Here is an 18,674-nt window from a genome sequence, read left to right as displayed (position 1 = left end):
ATGGTTCCCAGTCCTTTTATCCAGTGTATGGACAGATGAATAGAAACATGAGGATAAAAAGTAAATGAACAATAGGAAGGGAAGGGATGTATGGGATGTTCTGTGTGTTCTTTCTAACTTTGACTTGTATTCTTACTGTTTTTTGTGTGTTGTAATGAAAATTTTCAAAAATTGAGTGTGGTGATGAGTGTACATTTATATAATGGTACTGTGAACAATGGATTGTACACTGTGGATGATTTTATGGTTTGTGAATATATCTCATTAAAATTGAATAATAAAAAAAAAAGAACTAAAAAGAGAGTGAAAAGACAGTAAAACAATTCACAGCCCTAAAGCAGTCTTTAAAAAAAATCACAACCTTGGAAATAAAAATTAACAGTTACTGTCATCTGAAGTAGCAGCCCTTTATTTGTACATTAGCAAATAAAAAAGATGCTTCACACTAAAGTAGTTGTGAAGATCTCTGAAAAATTGATACTTCTCTTAGGCATTTTTACTGCACTGTTTTATTTAAAGGACTTCTTCTAGCAGTAACTTGAAAGAATAAACCATTTGCTAGATATTTTTTTCATGTTATTATTATGATAAAGTGATACTTTGTTTTGCTGACTTAGATGTAACTATCTGTTTACTAATTAAAGATTTTATGATACATGTTGAAAATACAGTAACTGGAGACCACCTATAAGGGAAGTATGTAGCAGAAAGTGGGGAAGAAATGAAGAAGACAAGCAAGCCTTCAAGCAAAGAGTGTGTAACCTTTAGGATCAACTTTTTCATTCGGCATAGTTTTCTATGGATTCATACAGGTTGTTGTATATTATTAATAGTTTGTTCCTTTTTATTGCTGAGTAGTATTCCATGATACGGATGTATCACAGAAGGTTTAACAATTCACCCACTGATGAACATCTGGGTTGTTTCCAGTTTGGGGCTATTATGAATAAAGCTGCTATGAACATTTCTGCATAGATTTGGCATGAACATAACTCTTGTATCTCTGGGATACATGTCAAGGAAGGCAATTGCTGGGGCTCATAATAGTTGCATGTTTTTTTGTTGTTGTTGTTTTTTCTTTTTAAATTGCCAGTACTGTTTTCCAGAGTGGCTGCACCATTTTACATTTCCACCAGGAAGGTATGAGTGATTCAGTTTCTCTGAATTCTTGTCAGCATTTGGTATTAGCATTACTTTCAATCTTCACCATTCTGATAGATGAATAGTGATATCTCATTTTTATTTTCATTTCCTTAATGGCTAACGATGCTGAACATCGTTTCATGTGCATATTTGCTATCTATAAATCCTCTTCCATGAAATGTCTTTTACCCATTATCTAATTGGATTGTTTATTTACTGTTGAGTTTTTTTTTTTAATCATCATTTTATTGAGATATATTCACATACCACGCAGTCATACAAAACAAATTGTACTTTCGATTGTTTACAGTACCATTACATAGTTGTACATTCATCACCTAAATCAATCCCTGACACCTTCATTAGCACACACACAAAAATAACAAGAATAATAATTAGAGTGAAAAAGAGCAATTGAAGTAAAAAAGAACACTGGGTACCTTTGTCTGTTTTTTTGCTTCCCCTGCTTTTCTACACATCCATCCATAAACTAGACAAAGTGGAGTGTGGTCCTTATGGCATTCCCAATCCCACTGTCACCCCTCATAAGCTACATTTTTATACAACTGTCTTCGAGATTCATGGGTTCTGGGTTGTAGTTTAATAGTTTCAGGTATCCACCACCAGCTACCCCAGTTCTTTAGAACCTAAAAAAGGTTGTCTAAAGTGTGCGTAAGAGTGCCCACCAGAGTGATCTCTCGGCTCGTTTTGGAATCTCTCTGCCACTGAAGCTTATTTCATTTCCTTTCACATCCCCCCTTTTGGTCAAGAAGATGTTCTCCATCCCACGATGCCGGGTCTACATTCCTCCCCGGGAGTCATATTCCACGTTGCCAGGGAGATTCACTTCCCTGGGTGTCTGATCCCACGTAGTGGGGAGGGCAGTGATTTCACCTTTCAAGTTGGCTTAGCCAGAGAGAGAGGGCCACATCTGAGCAACAAAGAGGCATTCATACTGTTGAGTTTTGAGAGTGCTTTATTTATTCTAGGTACTAGTCCTTTGTTGGATATAGGGTACACAAAAATCTTGTCTGTAGCTTGTCTTCTCATCCTTTAAACGGAACCTTTCACAGAGCAAAAAAAAATTAATTTTAATGACGTCTCATTTATCAATTTTTTTTCTTTTATGGATTATGTTTTGGTGTCAAGTCTAAGAACTATGCCTAGACCTAGATATTAAAGATATTTTCATATTTTTTTCCTAAAAGTTTTATGCTTCTACCTTTTACATGTAAGTTCATGATAAATTTTGAGTCATTTTTTGTATAAGGTAAAGGCTTGGTTTAAGGTTCGTTTGGACAACATATAAATGCTCCAACACCATTTGTTGGTAAGTCTGTATATTTCCTCCATTGAATTGCTTTTGCACCTTCGTCAGGAATCTGTTTGGCATATCGTGTGGGTCTATTTTGGGGTTACTTATTCTGTTACCTGTTGGTATTGATTTCATTTCATTCCATTGTGATTGGAGAACACTGTATGATTTCAATTCTTTTAAAATTAAGGTTCATTTTATGGCCCAGCATTTGTTCTCTTGCTATTGTACCATGGGCACTTGTAAAGAATGTGTGTTCCACTATCCTATAAATACTGATTAGATCCTGTTGCTTCATAATGTTGATTTCTTCTGTATCCTTGCTAATTTCCTCTCTAGTTGTTCTTTCAACAAGAAGGATGTTTACATCTCCAACTATAATTGTGGAATTGTCTATTTCTCCTTTTAGTTCTATCAGTTTTGCGTCACATGTTTTGCGGCTTTGAAGTTTGGCACATACACATTTAGGATTGCTCTATCTTCCTGTTGGATTGACTCTTTTATCATTATAATTTCTGTCTCTGGTAATTTCTTTGCTCCAAAATCTACTTTACCTAATATTAATATAGCCTCTCCTGCTTTTTTTTGTTTGCATTATATATATACATATATATATATATACACACACACATACACACACACACACACATATATATATACACACACACACATACTTTTCATACTTTTTCTTTCAACCTGTATGTTGTGAAGTTAGTTTCTTATAGACAGCATATAGTTGGGTCATTTTTATTTTAAATCCATTTTTTCTATCACCATCTTTTAACTGGCATATTTAGATCCTTTACATTTAATGTAGTTATTGATATGTTAGGGCTTAAATCTGCCATTTTATTTTCTGCTTTTCATTTGTTATCTCTGTTTTTCATTGTTTGTTTACTTTTTTCTCCTTCCTTTGGGTTACTTGAACATTTTTTAGAATTCCATTTTGATTTAGCTACAGTATTTTTTAGTGTAACTTGGTATCGCTTTTTAGCATTTTCTCTGGTTATTATATTATATATACATAACTTTTCAGTGTATTGGTGTCATCATTTTACTAGTTCAAGTGAGATATGGAATCCCTACCTCCATTTCCCCTTCCCCATTTATAACTGTCTTAAATATTTTTTCTACTTATTTAGAACCACGTGAGCGACTGTTATAATTTTTGCTTCGACTGTCAAACATAATTTAGAAAACTCAAGAGAAAGAAAGCCAATTGTGTTTACCCATATTTTTGTTTCCTCTATTCTTTGTGACATTACGAATTTCCTTCTTTTATCGTTTCCTTTCTGAAGTTTAGAGAACTTCCTTTAGTCATTCTTTTAGGTTAGGTCTTTGGCAATGCATTCTCTTAGTTTTCCTTCATCTGAGAATGCCTTGATTTTCTCTTCATTCTTGAAGGATATTTTCACTGGATATGGGATTCTGGGTTAACAGTTTTCTTCTTTCAGTACTTGAAAAATATTTGATACTTCCTTCTCGCTTCCATGGTTTCTGATGAGAAATCTGCTGTCAGTTTTTGAAAATGTATATGCCACTTCCTTGTAGCTTCCACGGTTTCTGATGAGAAATCTGTTTGTATTTTTTTCCCCTCTGGAGTTATTTTTTCCCAGTTGCTTTCCAAATGTCTTTAGTTTTCAGAAGTTTAATTATAAGGTGTCTTGGCATGGATTTCTTGAGTTTTTCCTGTTTGGAGTTTTCAGCATCTTAAATCTGTAGATTTATGTCTCTTGCAAAATTTGGGAAGTTTTTAGCCATATTTCATTAAGTATATTTCCCACACTTAGTTCTATTTCTTTGCTGAGGCTGTCTGTATTTTCACTTGTTTTAAATGTATGTGTAATTGCTTATTGAAATGTTTTTATCATGGCTGCTTTAGCATTTAGAATTATCTTTTCAGATAATTCTAACATCTCTATCATCTCGGTGTTGGCATCCATTAATTGTCTTTTTTCATTCATTTTGAGGTCTTCCTCATTCTTGGTATAAATGATTTTTCTATTCAAACCTGAACATTTTCATGTTATGTTATGAGACTCTGGATCTCTTATATTTTACTTGGCTTTTTTTGACAACACTTTAGCAGGGGAGGTTGGGTTAAGGGTGCAGCCTTATTACTGCCAGCTGGAGGTAGAATTATAGGCGCCCAACTCAGCTCCCATGGACAGCTAAGGGGACCACTCATTAATGTTGGATGGGGATGGGGAGTTCTCTGGCTCACCACATGGTCTCCACTGATAACTGTAGTGGTGGTAGTGGTAAGAACTTATTACTGCTAGGCAATAGTGAAAGTCTTGACTCTCCACTAGACCATCTGCTGAACCACCGCAGCTGGGATGGGAACAGGGATCATCTTTATTGTTGGGAGGGGGATGTGTGGGAAATCCAGGGTCCCCACGGTCCTTTACTGACACTTTGGGGCTGGGAGGACTTTGTTACTACCTGGTAGGGATGAAAGTCCCACTCTCTCTACCTGACATTCTGACATCACTCTGGCAAAGGGGTAACCCCCCAGGCTCATGAGTTTGGAAGTTTAGGCTCCCCATTTGGCCTTTGCTGGTATGGGTGGGAGTGAGGATAGGTTTTTTTGTAGCCGTCTGGGTTTCCCAAGGTTTCTGTTACAAATTACCACAAACTTGATTGATTAAAGCAATAGAAATTTATCATCTCACCGTTGTGAGTGCCATAAGTCCAAAGTCAAGGTGTTGTCAGGTCCGTGCTCCCTCCAAAGGCTCTGGGAGAGAATTCTTCTTTACCTTTTCCAGCTTCTGGTGGCTCCAGTCATTCCTTGGCTTGTGATGCCTAACTCCAATCTCTGCCTCCATCTTCACATGGCTTTTTTCCTCTCACAAAGACATTTATCATTGGATTTGGGGCCCATCCAGATAATCCAGGATGATCTTATCTCAAGATCCTCAGCATGATCACAACTGGGGAGACCTTTTATCCAAATAAGGTTACATTCACAGGATGAGAGTGGACATGTCTTTTTGGGGTCTATCATTCAACTCACTAAAGTAGTACTTGGCTGGAATACAGTAGTTGTTGGCTAAAGTTCTGTCTTGCTGGGCTGCTCCTTTCCTGGCCCTGTGGCTAGAGAGAACAGGCTTTTGATAGGCATTATTTTGTCTGTGCCTGTTGGCATTTCTAGGTTGCCAGGTTTTTCAGCCCCATGTCTGGGATATACAAGGCAAAAAGAAAACATACAGAGCGCACTGTCCTGTCATTCGTTGGGATCCAAGATCTGTAGCTGGTCAGGCATCTTCTCTACACCTTTCAGAGTTTTTTCATGTCTCTTTCATATATTATATCCAAGGATTTCAGATATACTTAGCAGGAGGAATAGGGAAAAGTACTTCTGAAGCTATGTAATATATTAAAAAAGAAAAAAAAAAGCAGTAAATGGAGAAAAAATTAATATAACACTTATGAGGGGTTTCCCTTTAGAGTGAGTAGAATAAAGATTTAGTAGAATAAGGTCTTCTATAAAATATGAAGGATATAGTCCAAGATCAAGAAGTGAGATTTAGTCAGTTATTGTTTCTTGAGGTGAAATTTACATAACACAAACCATTTTAAAATGAACAGTTTAGTGACATTTAGTAAATTCAGAATGTTGGGCAACCACCATCTCTATCTAGTTCAAAAACATTTTCATCATCCCTAAATGAAACCCTATACTGATTAAGCAATTACGCCCAATTTCCTCACCCTTCTGCCCTAGCAACTACCAAACTGCTCTATCTATGGATTTACCTATTTTGGATATTTCATATAAATGGAATTATACAGTATGACATTTCGAGTCTGGCTTTCACTTGTCATGTTTTCAAGTTTCATCCATGTTGTAGCATTTTTTTTTTGGTTTTTGATGTTTATTGTGGTAACATATACAACCACAAAATTTCCCATTTTAACCTTCAAATGTAAACTTAAGTGATAGTAATTTCATTTGCATTACATTTATCACCAACCATTACCAAAACTTTTACATCATCCCAAACTCTGTACCCATTAAGCAATAATTATCCATTCTTCCTTCAGACCCACTCCCCTCTAGCCACTTCATTCCTTTTTAGAACTGAATAACATTCCATTGTATGTATATACAATTTGTTTATTCATTCATTTGTTGATGAACATTTGGGGTGTTCTCATTTTTGGCCATTGTAAATAGAGATGCTGTATGCGTGTATTCACAAGTGTTTGAGTACCTGTTTTTAATACTTTTGGATGTATATTGTGCTGGTTTGTGTATATTATGTCCCCCAGAAAAAGCCATGTTCTTTGATGCAATCTTGTGAGGGCAGACATATTAGTGTTGATTAGGTTGGAACCTATTGATTGTTTCCATGGAGCTGTGACTCAATTAACTGTGGGCAAAATCTTTGGATCATTTCCATAAAGCTGACAAACAAGGAACTCAGTAGTGCTGCAGCTTAGAGAGTCATTTTGAAGATGGCCGTTGAAAGCTGATGCTGACATTTTGGGGAACGCCATTTTGAAACACAACCTGAGAACAAGCAGACACCAGCCACGTGCCTTCCCAACTAACAGAGGTTTTCCAGATGCCAATGGCCTTTCTCCAGTGAAGGTACCCTATTGTTGATGCCTTACCTTGGACACTTTATGGTCTTGACTGTAACTTTGTAACCAAATAAACCCCCTTTATAGAAGTCAATCCATTAATCTATTTCTGGTATTTTGAGTAATGGCAGCATTAGCAAACTGGAAAATGTATCTAGGAATGTAATTGTCAAATCATATGCTAAGTCTATATTTAACTTTTTGAGAAAATGCTAAACTGTTTTCCAGTGGTGGAACCGTTTTACATTCCCATTAAGATGGTACAAGTATTTCCATTTCTACATGTTCTTGCTAACACTTGTTTTCTGCTTTGTTGTCGATGAGATTTAAAATCATATACCCATTCTAGGGGGTATAAGTGGTATCTCATGGTTTTGATTTGCATTTCCCTTAGGGCTAATGATGTGTATCTTTCCAGGTGCTTATTTGCCATCTGTCTAACTTCTTTGTAGAAATGTCTGTCCTAGTCCCTTGTTACTTTTTGACTGGGTTCACTCTGTTGTTGAGCTTTTGGAGTTCTTTATATATTCTGGATTCTAGACCCTTATCAGATGTACTATTTTCAAATATTTGAGGTTGCCTTTCCACTTTCTTGACGCAGAAGTTATAAATTTTGATGAAGTACAATTTATCTGTTTTTTCTTTTGTTGCTTGTGTTTTTGGTGTTATTTCTAAGAATCCACTGCCAAATCAGATGTTATAAAGATTTAGCCCTATATTTTCTAAGATTTTTATTGTTTTAGCTCTTATAGTCATTCATCATCTTTGAGTTAATTATGGTAGTTGAGTGATATATGGTAGGAGTCCAACTTCATTGTTTCCATGTGACTATCCAGTTGTCCCAACACCCTTTATTGAAGAGACTATCCCCCCCTCCCCTTGTGAACAGTCTTTTGTTCCCCATTAGAAAAAAAAAGAGAGAAAAAGCTTCCTGGTCCTTTTTTCTTACGATTACATAGTATTTCACTATATTTAAGTACCATAATTTATTCAACAATCAGTCCCCTACCAAACTTTAACCATTTGCTATTTTCAACAGTTGGTAACAGTCTGTCATTTTACACATTCCAGTTTATCTATAAATTCCTAAAAGTGGAATTGCTAGGGCAGAAGTTATATGCATTGGTGACTTTTAACAGAAAACTATCAGACTGCCCTCTCTAGAGGGTGTACACCAATTTGTTTTCCCACCAAAAGTGTCTGAGTGCCTGTTTCCTTATTTCTTGTCAATGTTATTTTAGCGAACTTGGTTCTTTACCAGAGTCCATCCTTGCTTTTGACCCCATCCCTTCTTGCTTTTTTCTGGTACATTGTATCTTTAGTCTTCTCCTTTCTCTTCTTCCCCTCTATCAGCCCATAATCATGTTCAAGCTTTCCACCCAACCTCCCTAAAATTCTTCCTTTGGCCCTATCTTTCACATACTATTCATGATAAACTCCAACTCCTCAGTTTCCCTTTACTAAACTCATTAAAACGGTTTTCTATCACTTAACTTCCTTGGTCACCTTATCCTCTATGCTTTATAGAACTTTCTGAAACTCTCCTCTCTTGGGTCCATCACACTGGTTAATAGTTCATTCTTTCCTTTATACTCCAATTTTACAATTAGGTCTTGAGCACTTACTTCATGAAAGGCAGTATTCTAGGTACTTAGGATACTTCACCTGGGACTACTGCCATACCATTTTAGGGATTCTTAATGATGTGTCTCCCCTGTCCAATTCTGATAGCCAGGGGCTCACCTGAAACAAATCAGATGCGCCATATCTCTGCAGTAAACCTCCAAATACTTCTTACTGCCTAAAATCCAAACCCTTAGCAGTTTGTGTCACCAAATATCTGAGCACCTACTAAGAACGGGCAGTACTAAGGTCAGTACTTGGCTTTTAAGAAAAACGTGTGTAGTGTGCTTTGGAAGCAGAGGGGCACTCAGTTCAAAGAAGAAATGACATGTCCAGAAAACACTCCATTACTGGAATATAAAGCAAGAAGCACTTAATTGCCACTTCTTCTGTAAAGTTTTCCCAAACTCTTCTACAGTTACTTTCAACTCCCACGGACCTCTTATAGTATGTAGTATATATTTTATTATACAAGATATCAGTTTTACTTTATCATTGTTCATTTGTATTCCAATCTAGTCCATGAACTTTTTGAAGGCCAAGATAAATTCTTTTTCATTAAAAATTAAAAGAAAACAATCCAAAACCAAAGATGGATAGTGTTTTGCATGATACTGTTTGGCTATTATTGACATTACTTTCATCTATAAATTTTTAAATCTTTTTAAAAACTTATTTGCAGAATCACATAAAATACTAGTTGCAACTGATATTACTAGAACTGAACCTAAGATTTCAGATTAAGTTTTTTTCTTAATTTCTAATTAGTTATGAGCCATTGTTTGGCATACTTTTTTTGGATCTTAATTCTGCTAGCCAAGACAAAATTTTAACGCACACAGTAACAATGCATAATAAAAACCCAAAACAAAACAATACAGATTTTATATTATTGAACTTTATGTACAAAATCATTTGATTTCAAATAAACATTTAATGTAAAAACAAACATTCTTTTAAACTGATTTTTTTTTTTTACATCTACTGTACCATTCAAATGCTTTATCATCTTACATGATTTCTTCAAAATCTCTTATCAAGGGTACATATAGAAAAGCATTTTTTTATAAATAGAAACAAAGGGATTTTTTTCAGCTTTTATTATAAGATGACATAAAAAGTTTACTCAACAGAAGTAATTTCATTACTATTTGGGGGAGGGAATCACCAACTTTTTGTGCAAACAATGCTAGCCTTCTTTTAAGCATTAAGAGCATAACTGCTTAAGAAATGACATAAGCAAGAACTCTACACCTACAACTCCCCTAAAATAATCTATTTTTTTTTTTTTTTTACATATGTGCACAGCTTTAGCAAATTAAAGCCCGAGAGAAATGCTTGAGATCCACTATCCAGAGGCATAACCAGAGTTTACTGTAACTCATCATTTGGAGAGCTTACCAATCAAGAAGTCTGTAATGAAAGCTGCAGTTTCCCTCTCTGCTAATTTTTAACACAAAAATCAATGACTAAGAACTTAATACTGGATGACAAATCACATCCACATTATTAGTTAAATAGTCTCACAGTTAAACACATTTTAAAGACCAATCAAATCAGTATTTACATTTTATAAATTTCTGAAGACACCATTAGAAAGCTTATATATCCCTTCTTAAACAAAACAGGGAACTGCATCTGATGGTGGTGGAATGAAATAAAAAACTAAAAATACCTGTATTTACAGCAGCATTGATCCTTTATAAATAAAGAATATGAAAATGCAATCTTTAAGGATAATAAAAAATTGAGGTGATGTTACTCAACCACAGTGCTTGGAGTTGGAATAAAAAAACCTATTGGTGCTCATTAATGTGCCAGTAGTGAAACCACTTTCTGTTGGAAAAAATCCAACTGCAAATATGTGCATAAAGCACATATAACATAACACAGGGCAAAATTGCTCAAAATGATTCAAGTCAGCTTATCTGTATTGGATATTCTAATAATGAAATACATTACAAAGACAACCTTACAAAAAACAACAACAAAAAAGTTATAACATTTTCTGGTTCATTTTTATAGAACATTTCCCTTGAAAGGGCATCTTAAAAATCTCAAACTCATTCTTTCCTTGGTTTACAATCGTAATGAAAAAATGTGGACAGCTGAATTTTCCACGTGATTAACTGAAAAAGAACCAGAAACTGCAAAATTTTCAAGTTTAAAATATACTGGGTGAGCAATGCACTAAAATTATCCATATAAAAACAAATGGTCAGTAACGTTATAAACCAACATGACATTTCACTGTCAATAATGTGAAAATTAACATCTTCTCAAACAGGCATAAGACAAAGAAGTGCTATTTTAAAATTGTAAAATGATCTTAACGAAAAATGTCTTATGTTGTAATGTTTCATTCTGAACTGATAAATGATTTCAAAGGATGAAGGTTTGCTTGCAAATAATGCAACATAATCTCACAAAAATCTTCAATTTTTAAAAAAGGGGATCACATTCCAATTTTCCCTCCCCAAGAAAATATCTCACAATTACAAGTAGAAAAAGAGCTAGTCACAAATGCAAAAAACCTTATAATTTAAATATATGGGATAATTATCAATTCAATATATTTCATAAGACAATTGTTGGAGTTAAAAAAACTTTCTTTGAAGTATTGCTTTTCATGCTCAAACTAAGAGAATGTTTTAATGACATTAATAAAATTGGTACATATGTAATGCTTGCAAAATGAAGAACCCTGATACAAATATCCTTGTTGAAATCATTTACTTCATCTAACAGTGCCTGTTTGAAACCTATGAGTAAAATAAAAAACAAAAATGTAACTCTTCTTAGAGGCTGAATTCCCTAGAATATAATTTCAGTGTTTGTCCATAACATGGGGTCAGGTCTTTTCAGAGTTTTTGTTTTTTGCTCTGTTTTGAAACCCCTGAGACACCATCTGTTTCCAAAGCTTTCTCTTTTGAATTAATTTCACTATATCCATTTGCTGTCCCATTTTGTTCAGTGATTTCTTCATTTGCAGGGGAAGCAGATTCTCCTTTTTCTAATTTTTGCTGCATTTCACGGAGCTTGGTAACAGCTTTATCTATTGACATTATGCTAATAAGATTAAAGTCATGCATGCTGACTAGATGAAGCATGAAGTTTCGACATAAATTCTTCTTAATTATTTTCTGTCCATAATTTTCTACAAACAGCATACAGGCATGATTCATTTGATTGTCAGCAATAAACCTATTTAATAAAAACAACACAAAACATCAACAGTGATACAAAGTATGTTTGTCAAATGCAATAGTGATATATCTTTATAGAATAGTAAGATTGTATTCAAACCCAATAAATGGTGATTTAACAAGTAGTAAAACTATAGTGAAACTGAGATTCAACACCTAAATAAGCTTAGCATTTTAGAAATTTAAAGAGATTTAATCTAACCAGAGCTTACAGGACGCCATTAGGAGAGTAGACAGTATTTTTGTTTTTTTCTGATGAATTTACAAAGCATTGTTAAAAGTATAAAATATTTTCTCCTGCTAACACAACTTCTGTTAATTTTGTAAATACGCTCTAACAATTCCCCTTTATTCTCTCCTTTGATCTTGCCATCCTATTAAAGGAGCTGTACTTCTTTACATTTTCAATTCATAGCAAATCTTTGAAAAAATGAGGTGTCACACCAAGCGATAGTACAGTGTGGAAAATGAATGAGGAGTGCGGTACATGCACAATGAATAAACTTTGAGAAAACCAAATGAAACCAAGTAAGAGAATGATTGCTAAGATAGCAATGAAACCGAGAGTTCAACATAGACTACATAAGGATTGCCTGCAGATTCTTAAAAATCTAATTAGTTTACCCAACTAACACCGTTCTTATAAAATCAATGTCAATAGTTGTTATGCTGACAGATCTGGATCAAGGAATTGAAGTGGAACCAAATATAGTGATGTGACTAAAATTACATCTTGAAACTGGCCTATCAGGATAAGGAGAAAAAGAGATATAACCCAAGGCTCCATATATATACTTTACTTACAACTCAGTTTTAATGACCTGAACAGAGTCCAGACAAACTTTTAGTGTAAAGAGCCAGACAGAATATTTTAGGCAAGACATATATAATTATTGTTTTTTTCTTCAAAACTCTTTAAAACTGTAAATGCTCTTCTTAGCTCAAGGGCAATAAAAAATAAAAGAGGTTAGGCGCTAGGTTTCTAGATACTTGAACTAGAACTGAGGCATCAAGTTCCTTTTCACTCTACAAGAATAAAGAAATAAAAGCAACCCCTCCCATTTACTACAATAATCTATAAATGTAAAAGCCTTGGATGCTTGTGCTATAGAAAAAAGTATTAAGTGAGGTTCTAAACAAAAAGATAGAGAAGAAAAATGTGTATTGACAGATAAACAGTTCACACAGGAAAGGGGGTGGATCTGAAGGAAAAACAGTGCTTGGAAACATAATTTTAGCCAGTAAGAAGAGGTAAGAACTGTTTCTATCTTGACCTCTATATATGAAATGACAACAAACAAGAAATCAGAAAGAACATTTATGTTTTCAGGATTCCTAGGCCTATACCACATGGCAAATTATTTTTGTATTCCCTGATAATAAAAGAACTAAAAATTGGGTAATTAAAAAAAAAAAAGGATATACTAATCTAATAAGCTTTCAGCTGTTATTCTCCCTGTAAATACTGAAAGAAAGGAAGAAACCTGAGGCCTGATTTAGAAAAACTAAAAACAAAAATCTCTGAGCAGCTCCATTTCTCAAAAGTTATATTTTAGACTAGGGTATGATTTGGGAATTACTATATCTAAATTAATGAAACTTTTGGTATGATTCTAACATAGTTAGATTTACAGAAGTTGAAGCAGCAAATAGAACATAAGGCAAGTGGAAGAGTTTAATTAATTTGGAAATACCCTACCCATGCTTCATGACATGGAGATTCCATAATTTCATCACTTCTTTCTCTCCTTCATTAACATCAGAAAATTCTTCAATTTGCTTAAAACAAAAAAACAAAGAAAACAAAAAAACAAAAATAAACCCCTATTAAATGCAGAATATAACTGGTTTTTCTAAGAAAATATTGTGATGTTAAAAATAGTGTTTTGCAATTAAAAATACCATTTGTTTAGGCAGCAAAATGTCAACATTTCTCAAAATCAATTTGTACGTAAGTAGTAATTTTAAAAGGGGGAACCATAAGTTATGAAAAATTACCTATAAATATAGAAACAAAAATACACATAAATTCACACTAAGAAAATCTGTATTCCCTTTAGTTGGTAACCTTCTAAATGGCACAATAAAACTGAATTCTTCAATTTCTTAATTTACATAAAGCTTTAAGTCAAACTTCTAGCCAACTATTTTTTCAAGCAAAATCATTTAATAATAAAATTATAAGATCATTGATATGATAATAGTAATTACTGTAATCGTTTTTTCTCTTAGCCATTCGGGATCTTTTTCATCTTCGCTATCTACTTCCATTTCTTGTGGACGGAGAGGTAAGCAGGTATCACTATGAAAATACAGACGATTGTGTCCACTACTGTATGTTCGTTGCTGTTCCACTTCTCCATCTTCAGATTCAAGAAATTCAGACATGCTTGCTTTTGTTCGTTTTGGCCTAATGAAAATAAATGTTGATATAATATGGCACCTACCTAGCTAATTATATGACTACGAGTAGATTGCAATAATTTTACAATATTACCACATTATAAAACTGGCCCACAAAAATTAATTACAAAATCGTCCTTATATAATTTTACAAAATTTTATAAAATAAATATAAAATTTCATAAAATTGTTTTACAAAATTATAAAGTTAAAGATTATATGTGAAATGGAGCTCTTACATATCAATTTAAATGCAAAGTATTAAAGGTAAAATTATCTTTCTGGGTTTGAAAAATAAACATTAATAAAAAAAGAGCAACTGGGTAAAAGGAAAAATGGGAATAAGAGCTAGACAGGTTACAGAAAAATATGATGGGAATATGCATATAGTCCTATATCAAAATTAATGTATCCTAACACATTTGTATGTATTCACAACGCAAAAACTGTAACATTGACTACACATACACATAACTATGCAGGAATTTTTTTTTCCTACAGTTTTATAAAAGTAAAAAATTTCATTTTATAATTTTTATCTCAGCAGTCATCCTACTAGTATAAACACACTATTGTGACTATTAAGCCTGATGGAAGGAAAACCAGTCCCAGGACTTATCCAGCTGGATACTATCATGTGGAATATTAAGTGACAGGGATAGGGTTCTTTCTATTTCCTACTACCCAAGTAGTGAGTTCATCCCTTTCTGGCAGGTCCCTAACCTACGTATGCACACAGGAACTTCTATCAGCACAATTCTTTAATCCCACTTACCACAGCAGCAGCAGTGACATTAAAAGCTGAAACATAAAAAAAACTAACAGGAAGTGAGAACGACCCCATGGAAATAAGAGCTGGAGAGAGTTACAAAACATTACACCACCAGACAGATTTAGCAAATACTGAAATAATGCCACACTGATGATTTCTACTTCAACAGTAGTACTGTCTAGCTCCCCTTTGGTTCCTCTACCATCATCAGTAAGGAGTAAGAGAATGAACTTCTGTGGTATGACTTTTTTACCCACCTGCACACAAGAATGTGCGTAATAGGTGTTCTCTTTACTGGTCCATTGCGACTAAAGGCAAATCCAGGTTGGCGATGAATATCCTGAGGATTTCCTGCATAGGAGCCATCATAACACTCATTGATAGAAACATCTATCCTAGCACCTTTTGGATGATACTGTAACAAAAAAAAGGCAAATTGTTTAGGAAAAGAAAATATTAATTTATCCTACCCTAAATGACTATCCAACAACTTAATTAAAAAGTATCTGTTGGTTCTTATGTTTTGATACCTAAAACAGGCCCTGCACAGCAGCATGGTGAACAGTGTCAAAAGACCTAAAGCCAAAAGACAAACGATGGCTATGCCATTTATTAGCTAATTAGGCATCTTTTCACAAATTATTTCTTGCCTGAACAAGAATGAGGAAAATATCACTTAATTCAAAGGGTTGGTGTGATGATTACAGAAGTGAATATATGTGCTTACACAAATTATTTTGAATATATGTAAATTCTGAATCATTCACTGTAATCCATAAATAAACCAATCTTCTGAACGCAAAATTTTTTTTATTTTTATACAAAGGACAATTTAAATTTAAAGTCAAGTGTCTTATAGTTAATATATAATATTTTACTGGTAAGAAAAAATATGAAAAATTACTTACAACATAATTGAAGATAAATCTGCTATGGCAGAGTTTAAGATGCTTCAGTAAACTATAAAGTTTGCGGCAGTTCAGAGTGCACCAAGGACAATGCAGATCATCTCTTGCTTCAGTTTGTTGTCTTGTATTGTTGTTATAAAGGAACTAAAAAAACAAAAACCCAGCAAATTCCCAACTTACACATTTCAAAATATTTTGTTCAGTTTCACCTCTAAAAATACATTAAAAGCAAAGACAATTTAAAAGGAAAATTAAAAGTCTTTTCACTTAAATATGCTGAAATATTTCAGAATGAACATATAGAACACATGCATTTTTATGATTACTTAAAAAGAAGGGTCCTTACCTGATAAAATATTCTTAATTTTTGCCGGTTTTCATTTGAAGTATCTTTTTCTTTTCTTGTTTGTAGATCTGGAGCCAATGATTCTTTAACAGCTAAAAACAAGTAATTTTAAATTTAATAAAAACATTTGCTTCTATAAAGCTAAGTATCTCAAAAAAAAATGATTAAACCATTAAAGTTTCCACATAACTCTCAGAGTATTTACCCAATTTCTGTTCTCACATTCAGTGGATGATCAGAGGAACAATTTCAGCAGTACTCCTAATTAGGTTTTAAGGTCTTTATGGGCAGGAACCATATATTCCTTTAAAAACCACCTCCTTTGTCCTAAACCATGATGAATGTAACTTCATGTAATCTGTGGTCACTATACTAAGTTTTAACCACCCTGAAGGTCAGAGTGTGGTTTTGATTGGTCTTTGTACTCCCAATGTCCGGCAGTGAGTAGGTACCCACTAAGTACTGATTTAACAGAAATTAAATAGCAAGTGATTGTATTAAATTACTCTAAAACCTAAAAATAATCACTGTTAACAATTTTGGTATATTTCTTTTCAGACTTGAAAAAATTATTTTTCATAACATAACGAACTATTCCATTTATACAGTTTTGTATAACTTTATATTGTACCAATTATTTGCAACTCTTTTATCTGAGTGGCTACAGAGTATTTTGAAGTGCTCCTACCATAATTAACTTGGGAACTCTTTCCCCAGCTATGTTCCATTTTTTATATCTCTTTAATCTCACCATTACAGTGACCTGTACACATTGAGTGGACATGAGTGGTTAATGTCAAAGACAGCTGTCTTAAACCTTCTCCCTTCCTGAAACAGACTTTGATAAAAACCGTTTAAATGCTCTCAGGTAAAGGGCAGTGTCCCTATCAGACAGATAAAAAGTGACAGAATACTGCAAGTTTGACCTCAATTCAGCAGAGAGCATCCACTTGTCTCTTTCCTCTTAAACATATCCCTTGTACATTGTTGGTGGGCATGTAAAACAGTGCATCCTCTGTGGAAAACAGTGATTCTTTAGAAAACTGAATTAAAAATTACCAAATGACCCAGAAATTCCACTTCTAGGTATATATCCAAAATAATTGAAAGCAGGAACTCAACAGTATTTGTATGATGTTCATATGAACACTTTCACAATAGCCAAAAGGTGGAAGCAACCGAAATGTCTATCAACAGACTAATGGATAAACAAAATGTGGTATACAAACACAATGGAATACTGTTCGGCTGTAAAAAGAAATTAAGTTCTGATGTATGCTACAACATGGATGAACCTTGGAAACATCATGCTGAGTGAAATAAGCCAGAAACAAAGGACAAATATGTATGAATTCTCCTATATGAAATAGCTAGAATAATCAAATTCACAACAGAAAGTAGATTTACAGGGTACCAGGAGCTGAGAAGGTAGGGAAAATGAGGAATTATTGCTTAATGGGTTCAGAAATTCTGCCTGGGACTCAGGAAGTTTTGGCAATGCGTTATGGTGATGGAGACACAACTTTGTAATGTGTGAACACCACTGAATTGTATATTTGTAAGTGGATAAAATGGGAAATTTTAGGTTGTACGTAAGTTACCCAGAAAAAAAAATGAACAGAACTCTACAACACAAACATGAACCCTAATGTTAACTATAGGCTGCAGTTAAAGAGTATAATTATATTAATATTGTTACATGAATTGTAATAAAGATATCACACTAATGCAAATGTTAATAATATGGAAACTGTACATGAGATGGCAGTATATGGAAACTATCTTTTCTACATGGTTTTTCTGTAAACTTACAACTGCTCTAATAAAAGAGTGAGAGAGAACTAAATAATTTGAAAAGCTTGCATGAATTTCTCTATTATCTGGAAGTGGGGAAAATTCTTCCTTGTTAACATAAAAAATGCAGAAGCATAAGGAAAAAGTCTGATAAATTTAAATACATAAAAATAAAAAATATTACCATGACAGAAAAAAAATAACCTAAGCAAATAAATAGCCAAATGACAAAGTAGAATAAAATATTTGTGACTTATGTCCCACACGATGGGTTACTATATCTAAAATTAAACAGTTTTCTAAAATGGTGGTTGGTGGTGGAAGGGATTGGGAGCCAAATACCCTATAATAGGCTGGAAATATGAACACATAGTTCAGAGAAAAATAATTGCAAACAACTTTCAAAATATAAAGAGATTCAATCTAACTCATAATTTTTAAAAGGCAAATTAAAAGTATACTCCAAGACTATAGTTAATAATATAATAATAATATTCTTTCATTAATTGTTAACAAATATACCACAAACATGGCACGGTGTTAATAATAGGGAGGTATACGGGAACTCTATTTT

The 18,674-nt window shown here is 33.7% G+C and overlaps 1 protein-coding gene across 2 annotated transcripts in view; it reads right to left on the bottom strand.

Moving 5' to 3' along the window:
- Nucleotides 1-9,924: 9,924 nt before the first annotated feature.
- SUZ12 (SUZ12 polycomb repressive complex 2 subunit) overlaps nt 9,925-18,674 on the bottom strand; it is a 46,533-nt gene continuing 37,783 nt past the window's right edge. For both annotated transcript variants that reach the window (XM_037809368.1, XM_037809369.1), the window contains 6 exons: nt 16,307-16,398; nt 15,961-16,104; nt 15,310-15,467; nt 14,089-14,287; nt 13,577-13,656; nt 9,925-11,875 (listed from right to left, as the gene is read on the bottom strand). In XM_037809368.1, coding sequence (XP_037665296.1) covers nt 11,533-11,875; nt 13,577-13,656; nt 14,089-14,287; nt 15,310-15,467; nt 15,961-16,104; nt 16,307-16,398 — 1,016 coding nt within the window. In that variant the 3' untranslated portion in view covers nt 9,925-11,532. The remainder of the gene's footprint in view (nt 11,876-13,576; nt 13,657-14,088; nt 14,288-15,309; nt 15,468-15,960; nt 16,105-16,306; nt 16,399-18,674) is intronic.

This window comes from Choloepus didactylus, chromosome 18 (assembly GCF_015220235.1).
Source record: "Choloepus didactylus isolate mChoDid1 chromosome 18, mChoDid1.pri, whole genome shotgun sequence".
Lineage (NCBI taxonomy): Eukaryota > Metazoa > Chordata > Mammalia > Pilosa > Megalonychidae > Choloepus > Choloepus didactylus.
Note: the sequence above shows the minus strand (reverse complement) of the source record. Positions and strands in the feature narration are given on the sequence as shown.